General features: G+C 69.4%; 1 protein-coding gene and 1 long non-coding RNA gene across 4 annotated transcripts; one reads left to right on the top strand and one right to left on the bottom strand.

Moving 5' to 3' along the window:
- Positions 1 to 1,294: 1,294 nt before the first annotated feature.
- LOC132536354 (uncharacterized) lies at positions 1,295 to 3,157 on the bottom strand. Of its 3 annotated transcripts, XR_009547966.1 has the most exons (4): positions 1,990 to 3,157; positions 1,677 to 1,757; positions 1,597 to 1,636; positions 1,295 to 1,555 (listed from the first exon to the last, which is right to left on the bottom strand). It is a non-coding gene; the product is annotated as an uncharacterized LOC132536354 (long non-coding RNA). The 3 variants fall into 3 exon arrangements; XR_009547964.1 differs by having other exon boundaries at positions 1,597 to 1,757; XR_009547965.1 differs by lacking the exon at positions 1,597 to 1,636 and having other exon boundaries at positions 1,637 to 1,757.
- Positions 3,158 to 5,252: 2,095 nt separating this feature from the next.
- On the top strand, positions 5,253 to 8,239 carry LOC132536353 (basic proline-rich protein-like). Its single transcript, XM_060184048.1, has 3 exons — positions 5,253 to 5,347; positions 5,533 to 7,233; positions 8,182 to 8,239. The coding sequence occupies exons 1-3, from the start codon at positions 5,253 to 5,255 to the stop codon at positions 8,237 to 8,239; spliced, it is 1,854 nt and encodes a 617-aa protein (XP_060040031.1).
- The last annotated feature ends 306 nt before the right edge of the window (positions 8,240 to 8,545 follow it).

The raw sequence follows: 8,545 nt of genomic DNA, 5'->3' as shown, positions 1-8,545 counted from the left end.
ACTTGGCGAGGGCCTTGCTCTCAAGGTCAGAGCCGGGGCACCCCTTCCACCGGGGCCCCCTTCCAGCCTGCATGAGGCTGGCGCCTCCGGGGGCCTTCTGGAACATTCCAGAGTCTCGCCTGGGAGCCTGGAAGAAGCCTCCTCCAAGAAGCGTGAAGTGGGGGCCCCTGGGCTGTGGGGACCACCTGTGTGCAGGTGGGGGCTGGGCTCGCCACGCCATTCGCCGCTGGGCCCTGTGCTGCCTGCCTCATGGGGCAGGGGACCCCCGGGGACTCCCCAGGCAGGGGACCCCAGACCCCTCTGGTCCAGGCAGCTCAGGGATGGACGGGGCCCACGGGCAGGGCGGGGGTGGGGTGGGGGGGACGGGGAGGGGGCGGAGAGTCAGCTACCTCCCCTGCAGTGATGGATGGGCTGGGGGAGGGGAAGCAGGAGCCGAGGGGGAGGGGCGCAAGGTCAAAGGGCACGCGCCCAGACTGGCTCCAGACCGACCCCGTGCGTGCGGGCCACATGTGTGCTGCGCGCTGGCTGTCTGGTCACGGGTCCCAGCGCGGCGCCTGCAGCCTGGGGAGGGTGGCTGGAGGGCAGGGATGCGGCCCGCGGCTGTGGGCGCCCCTGACCCGCTGGAGTGAGCGGAGGGACAGGGGGAGCAGACTGGGGGCGCCCCTGGCCCCCATGGCGGCTGGGCGTGACTAATGCAGGCTGGTTAAGAACCTGCTATTTCCTGAAGCAAGCTGTCTTGTTTTCTGTGTGCTCAGCCCCACTGGCCTCTCCGCTAAGCATCTCGCTGTCACTGCCATTTCTCCGTCTCCAGCCAAGCTGCTGACAGACGGGCGTGAGCAGCCGTCTTCAGGCGGGGGTCTGCCCAGGGAGAGTCTGTCCCGGCCTGCTGACCAGGGGGACCGGGCCCCAGTGACCAGGGACGCGCTCTCACGGTGTCTGAACACCTTCTCCACCTGGGCGCCATCTCCCACAGGAAGTGCCCTTGACATCCACCTGTGCACCATCCTCCCACAGGAAGTGCCCCTGACATCCACTTGGGCACCATCCTCCCACAGGAAGTGCCCTGACATCCAACTGGGCACCATCTCCCACAGAAGTGCCCTGACATCCACCTGGGCACCATCTCCCACAGGAAGTGCCTATGGCATCAGCCTGGGCACCATCCTCACACAGGAAGTGCCCCTGACATCCAACTGGGAACCATCTCCCCACAAGAAGTGCCCCTGGCATCTACTTGGGCATCATCTCTCACAGGAAGTGCCCCTGCCATTCACTTGGGCACCATGTCCCACAGGAAGTGCCCCGGCACCCACTGGGAACCATTTCCCCACAGGAAGTGCCCCTGGCATCCACCTGGGCAACATCCCTCCACAGGAAGTGCCCTGACATCCACTTGGGCACCATCTCCCACAGGAAGTGCCCCTGACATCAACCTGGGCGCCATCTCCCCACAGGAAGTGCCTCTGGCATCCGCCTGGGCACCATCCTCACACAGGAAGTGCCCTGACATCCAACTGGGAATCATCTCCCCATTGGAAGTGCCCCTAGCATCCACCTGGGCACCATCTCTCCATAGGAAATGCCCCTGGAATCTACCTGGGCATCATCTCTCACAGGAAGTGCCCCTGGCATCCACCTGGGCACCATCTCTCCACAGGAAGTCCCCAGGCATCCACCTGGGCGCCATCTCCCACAGGAAGTGCCCTTGGCATCCACGTGGGAACCATTTCCCCACAGGAAGTGCTCCTGGCATCCACCTGGGCACATCTCTCCACAGGAAGTGTCCCTGGCATCCACCTGGGCACCATCTCCCACAGGAAGTGCCCCTGGGCTCCACCTCCCCACAGGAAATGCTCCTGGCATCTACCTGGGCACATCTCTCCACAGGAAGTGCCCCTGGCTTCCACCTGGGCTCCACCTCCCCATTGGAAGTGCCCCTGGTATCCATGTGGGCACCATCTCTCCACAGGAAGTGCCCCTGGCATTCACCTGGGCACCATCTCTCCACAGGAAGTGCCCCATCACCGGGCAGGAGTCCCTGGAGAACCCCACCTCAGGCTGCTCAGGAGAGATCCTGGAAGCAGTGTGTGGGGGGGTCAGACGTCAAGTCAGTATTTACCCAGCGGTGTCCCCTTTGGGGCAGGAGGCCGCCTCACACACTGGCTCCCCCTCGCTCACAGCTGTCTGCCCACCCCACCCAGTGCCTGCCCTCTGCGCTCCCCTCCTCCCTCCCTCCCTCTTCCTCCTGCCCACCCACAGCCCTGTGGGGACCCTCATCCTCCCGATCATGGTGGCCGAGTGACCTGGCTGCACCCGCTGTGGCCCCAAAGCCCCGCCCATCTGGGCAGGAAGCCGACTCCCCAGGAGCCTGGACTCAGGTCCTCACGGGGCCACTCGCCTGACCCGAGAGCATTGGGCCACCTGCCCTGGACACCCACCTGACCCCCAGGGCTCCAGAGCCACCCTCCGCTCAGGTCAGAGGCCGGACGCACAGGACGCATAGAGGCACACGCACACAGGACGCACAGAGGGACATGCACACAGGACACACAGAGGGACACGCACACAGGACGGACAGAGGGACACGCACACAGGACGCGCAGAGGGACACGCACACAGGACACACAGAGGGACACACACACAGGACGCGCAGAGGGACACGCACACAGGACGGACAGAGGGACACGCACACAGGACACACAGAGGGACACGCACACAGGACACACAGAGGGACACGCACACAGGACGGACAGAGGGACACGCACACAGGACACACAGAGGGACACGCACACAGGACACACAGAGGGACACGCACACAGGACGGACAGAGGGACACACACACAGGACGCGCAGAGGGACAGGCACACAGGATGCACAGAGGCACATGCACACAGGACGCACAGAGGGACACGCACATAGGACGGACAGAGAGACAGGCACACTCTTGCCAGGTGAGGCCCATCACCGAGGACTCAGGCTGGGGCCCAGGGCCGGGACTCTGGGGGTCTGACCGGTGCACAGGCCTGGGGGAGGGTGTTTGAGGGACCTGAGTGTGCCCGTCCCCGTGCACGCGTGTGTGTGCTGTGTGTGTGCGGCAGGCCTGGCCCCGTCCCCGTGCACACGCGTGTCTGTCTGCTGTGTGTGCAGCAGGCCTGGCCCCGTCTGTCTGCTGTGTGTGTGCGGCAGGCCTGGCCCCGTCCCTGTGCACGTGTGTGTCTGCTGTGTGCTATGTGAGTGTGCCGCCTGGCGTGAGTACAGCCAGTGTGTGTGACTAGCTGAGCGTCTGGTGCGTGTGTCTGGCCTGCTGTATGTGGCTGGTTCTGTAGCGTGTGTCTGCTCTGTGTGGTCACCGTGTCTGCTGTTGTGTGTGTGGTGTGAGTCCTGGGGCGGGGGGGATGGGCTCACACACGTCCACTCTGAGTGGCCGTCTTGGGACAAGGAGGACGCCTGCCCCTGCCCTCCCGGTGGCTCCCCCCTCTGTCCCCTCTTGGCACCTCCAGCTCCCTGCCCACCGGACAGCACGCGCCCCCCCACCCTCAGCACAGCCCACCTACGCCGCCCGCCATGACCGCTGGTAGCTTCTGGGGCAGTGACAGCTGCAGCTTCTAATATATCTCCCCTCTTTCTTCTTAAAAAAAGAGCGAGAAAAGCCTGGCTTTGGGGGCAGCCTGGCCTCCCGGGGTCCCTCTAGTGGAGAGCAGCTGTCACTTCAGCGGCCGGGCCTTCCCCAGCCCCCAGCCCCCGGAGCCTCTCCTCCCCTCGCCCCCTCTGGGCCTGCACCCCTGCTTTCTGCAGGCCCTGGAGTGTGGCCACGACGGGCCTGGGCCAGCGGGGACGCCAAGGCCATGCAGACTAAAAGCCGGGCACAAGGGCTGGGACCCGCAACTTAGTCCCGACAGCCCCTCCCGAGCCCTGGGGCCCAGAGAGGTCTGCACGGAGCAGCCGCGGGGTGAGGGGCCTCCAGGCGCAGTGCCCTTTACCTCAGCGGCGGCGGCGGGGTTAACGGTTAACCAGCTGCAGGCCGCGGCCCTCAGCTGGCCCAGCTCCCGGGTGCGGGTGCGCTGCCAGCAGGGACCCCCGCCCAACAAAGGACTTTCTCGCCCGGACTCCAGACGGGTGGGTGTGGGCTGCATAAAGACTCCATATGCCCCGTGCCAGGAGGGGTTGCCCTCCCGGGACCCCAGCAGCCCCTCTGCCAGGCTCACCTTTAGAAAGGACCACAAGGACGGTGGCCGGCGTCCGCCTCCTGCTAATCAGGCGTGAAGCCTTTGTGACCCAGCAAAGCCGCCCCGTCGGAGGTCAAGGGAGGCGTGAGGGCCGAGAGTTGACAGCAGAGCCCTGGAGGCGAGGCGAGGCCAGCGGGGCGGTGGGCACGAGGGGGCGGTGAGCCCGCACCCCCAGGCTTGCCGCGCAATTCTTTGCAGTTAACAGACTGTAACACAAGCTGGTTCCCCAGGACGGCGGGGGCGGCGGCCCTACACGGTGATGGACGGAGTGTGTGCGAGGACAGCTGGGGGCTGAGGGGACAGCTGGGCGGGGGGGGGGGCAGTGCGGCTGCTGCAGACAGGAACCCCCCAGTGCAGGATCTCGGGGGGCGCTGGACGCCAGACAGGAACAGCTGGACACTGGCAGCCTCTGCTGGAATGGGGTTCAGGCTGCACTGTGCCTCGAACCTGGTGCCCACCCCTGGGATGGCCCCTGCCCTGCCTTGTGGGCACAAAAACTCTTTGGGGGGGCTGGGGTGTCAGCAGCCCCCAGAGGGGGAAGCCCCCCTCGACTGGCCATACTCAGCGGCGGGACCCCAGACAGAGAGAGCCCCCCACCAGTGAGGATCAAAGGCAGAAAACCCCCCAGAAACCTCATTCTCACCAACACTGTGCAAGCCCCCCTCTGCCAATGCCATGGGGCATGGGGACACGGGGAGGGGGAGGCCTGGGGTGGGGGAGCGACACCCCCTCTGCCATCCTGGCTGCTCTCAGAACCCCCATCCTAGCTGATCGGGCAGGGCCTGGGGAGGGGCTCCAAGTGAGGGGGGCCCCATGCAACCCCCCTCAGTCCGGCCGCACAGGTATGAGTGAACTTTGGTAGAAAGCACGGGACCTGTGTGGGGGTCCCCAGCTCAGCAGGACCGGCACCTCCCGACCAGCTCCGACGGGCAGGGGCACCTCGGTTCTGAGGCTCCTCCACACGGCCCCGAGCCAAGCCGGCAGCTGTCCTTGCCTCCCGGCCCGGCCGTGCCACCGGCTGCTGGCATGGCGTGCACCCTGCCCACCGCGGGCTCTCGCTCCAGCGCCCTTGGGCCCCAGCCGCCCCCCGAGGCCAGGGAGGTGCAAACAGGTGGCCACCGGTCAGTGCCCTGCAAGGGCAGGTCGGGGGGCTCCCCAGGCCTCGGCGCACCCCCCAGACCGGCTCCGGGCGTGCAGCCGGCCGGAAGCGTCAGTGCCCCTAACGTGTGAGCACATGCGGGTCTGCTCTCACCTGTTCTGGGAGCCGCACCTGGGCACTCGGCCCCCACGCGTGGCCCCCGCACAGGGGCACAGCGCCCCCAATTCCCAGCCCAGTACCTCAGCCACCGGGCTCCGGAGGACAACTCCAGCGCACAGCGGGGACCCCCGGACCCAGCCAGGACCCCCGGATCCCAGCCAGGACCCCAGCCCCCAGCCAGGACCCCCGGACCCCAGCCAGGACCCCCGGACCCCAGCCAGGACCCCAGCCCCCAGCCAGGACCCCCGGACCCCAGCCAGGACCCCCGGACCCCAGTCAGGACCCCCGGATCCCAGCCAGGACCCCAGCCCCCAGCCAAGACCCACGGACCCCAGCCAGGACCCCCGGACCCCAGTCAGGACCCCCGGATCCCAGCCAAGACCCCAGCCCCCAGCCAAGACCCCAGCCCCCAGCCAGGACCCCAGCCCCTAGCCAGGACCCCAGCCCCCAGCCAGGACCCCCGGACCCCAGCTGGGATCCCCCAGCCCCCAGCCATGGCCCCCAGCCGGGAACCCCGGACCCCAGCCAGGACCCCCGAACCCCAGACCACATACAGCACGTAGCAGGGACCCTCAGCCCGCACCCCCACCCGGACCCGCACCCCACCCGGAGACGCACCCCACCCAGACCCGGACCCGGACCCGGACCCCCACCCAGACCCGGACCCGCACCCGGACCCGCACCCCACCCGGACCCCCACCCGGACCCCAGCTCGCACCCGGGTCGCCGCCGCCGCTCGGCCGCGGGCGGGCAGGTGCGGGAGCGGCGGGGCCTGGCGGCGGCCGCCCGAACCCCGGGAAGCCGCGTCCACCGCGCGGCCGCGTCCGGCGAGAAGCCCCCCGCCCCGCACCCCGCGCCCCGCACCCCGCGCCCCCGCCCCGCGCCCCCGCCCCGCGCCCCCGCCCCACTCACCGCTCGGTCCCGGCGACACGCGGCGTCCGGCAGGCGCCCCCGGCCGGTCTCGGGGCCTGCGCGCGTCCCCGGCGGCGGGGTGTCGGGGGGCGCGGGGCGGGGGCGCGGGGTCCGTGCGCCGGGGGCCGGGGGCTGGGGGCCGGGGTCCGCAAAGACGGGGGCGCGGGGTCCGGGCGCGAATGCCGGGGTCCGGGGGCTGGCGCGTCCCTGCTGGCGGCGCCCTGTCCGGGCGGCGCGGACATCCGCGCGTCCCCGCGCTTCCTCGGGGGGGGGGGAGGCGGGGCTGGCGCGGGGGGGGGGGGGCGACCGCTGCTCCCGGGGACGCGCCTCCGCCGAGCACCGAGCGCGCCCCCGCCGCAGCCGGGAAGGGGCGGGGCCTGTCCTGACCACGCCCCGGGACACGCCCCACCGAGCACCGAGCGCGCCCCCGCCGCAGCGAGGAGGGGCGGGGCCTGGCCTGGACACGCCCCCGACCACGCCCCCAGCGCGTCACGGGGGGCCACCCGCGCGGCCGAGCCCCAGGGCGCAGGAGGGGCGGGCGCGGGCACGGGGTGCGGGCGCGGGGCGCGGGGCGGGGCGCGGGCGCGGGGCCGGGCTGCGGAGTCGGGGCGCGGGGTGCGGGGCGCAGGTTGCGGCCGTTGTCACCCCCACGGCCGCCGGGGGCCGGGCGCCCAGAGAGCCTGTGCTGCGGGCGGGGTGTGATCTCGCTGCCCCGCACCCGGCTCCCCGCACCCCGCCCCCACCCCCGCCCCAGCGCGCCGGGTTGTGGCAGGCCCGAGGCCCCTGCACCGCCCCCTCGCGGCTACGCTCCGGACCGGAGGGAGTTGGCTCCCATGGGTGGGGAGGCCACGCAGGGGCGGTGAAGAGGGTCCGCGGCCTCGGAGCGGGAGGGACAGTCCCCCAAGGTCAGCCGATACCCTCCAGGGTGGCCAAGTGCCTCCCGTCAGCCAAGCCCCCCAGGGTCAGCTGATAACCCCCCAGGGTCACCAAGTGTCCCCCCTGTCAGCCAAGCCCCCCAGGGTCAGCTGATAACCCCCCCAGGGTCACCAAGTGTCCCCCCGTCAGCCAAGCCCCCCAGGGTCAGCTGATAACCCCCCAGGGTCACCAAGTGTCCCCCCCCCGTCAGCCAAGCCCCCCAGGGTCAGCTGATAACCCCCCCAGGGTCACCAAGTGTCCCCCCGTCAGCCAAGCCCCCCAGGGTCAGCTGATAACCCCCCAGGGTCACCAAGTGTCCCCCTGTCAGCCAAGCCCCCCAGGGTCAGCTGATAACCCCCCCAGGGTCACCAAGTGCCCCCCCCGTCAGCCAAGCCCCCCAGGGTCAGCTGATAACCCCCCCAGGGTCACCAAGTGTCCCCCTGTCAGCCAAGCCCCCCAGGGTCAGCTTATAACCCCCCAGGGTCACCAAGTGCCCCCCCCCCGTCAGCCAAGCCCCCCAGGGTCAGCCGATAACCCCTCCAAGGGTGAGCCAACCCCCCCCCCCCCCCCCCCGTCCCTCCACCAAGTCCCAGCAGAACTGGGACACCCCTCCAGGCCAGGTTCCTCAGCCACCTCCATTTTCTCCACCAGAAGGTCTCGCTCGTCTCCCTGCCCAAGCTTCTGTCTCTCATCTCTGCAGAGATCTCAGCCACGGGCTGCTGACGGGTAGCTGGCACCAGAGGCTGCCAGGCTCTGGAAGCTTCATCCGGGCCGGGATCCTCCCACCACCCCATAGCTGGTGGGTGGACACCCCCCCTGGGTGCCCCCCTCTGCTGGGTGGACCCTGCGTCCTTCCCCCCTGCCCCCCAGCTGGGACCAGCAGGGCCTGCAAGTCCAGCTCCAGTCCTGGGTGACCGAGAAGAGGTGACCTGGAACGATTCCACTGCCCTTTAAGCCCTGTTCTAATCCCACCTCCCCAGCGGGCCAGGAATCACTCAGGCTGGGAAGTGAGGTGTCACAGACTCCTCCGCTCCCCTAGCCCCAACCCCTGAGATGAAGGGAGAGGATACGGCAGGCCCGGGCTCGTGAGTCCTGAGAGGCCAGAAGGTGCCCTGGTGGTGTGGGCTGAGACCTAGAGACCCCAGGCACCCACCTGTGAGGCAGGAGTTTCTGAGCCCGGCCTTCAGATGGCCGAGAGAGCTAAAATAAACAGCAACGTTCCAAGGACTCGTCG

The sequence above is a fragment of the Erinaceus europaeus genome, unplaced genomic scaffold (assembly GCF_950295315.1).
Source record: "Erinaceus europaeus unplaced genomic scaffold, mEriEur2.1 scaffold_1299, whole genome shotgun sequence".
NCBI classification, from domain to species: Eukaryota; Metazoa; Chordata; class Mammalia; order Eulipotyphla; family Erinaceidae; genus Erinaceus; species Erinaceus europaeus.
This window is presented reverse-complemented; position numbering and strand designations above follow the sequence as displayed.

Excerpts from the sequence above, each read along its gene's own strand:
- LOC132536353 (XM_060184048.1), top strand. The coding sequence starts at position 5,253 with ATGGCGTGCACCCTGCCCACCGCGGGCTCTCGCTCCAGCGCCCTTGGG. Across the intron at positions 5,348-5,532 it reads GTGCAAACAGGTGGCCACCG|GGGCACAGCGCCCCCAATTC; the intron begins GTCAGTGCCCTG and ends GCCCCCGCACAG. Across the intron at positions 7,234-8,181 it reads GAGGGAGTTGGCTCCCATGG|CTGGGACCAGCAGGGCCTGC; the intron begins GTGGGGAGGCCA and ends CCTGCCCCCCAG.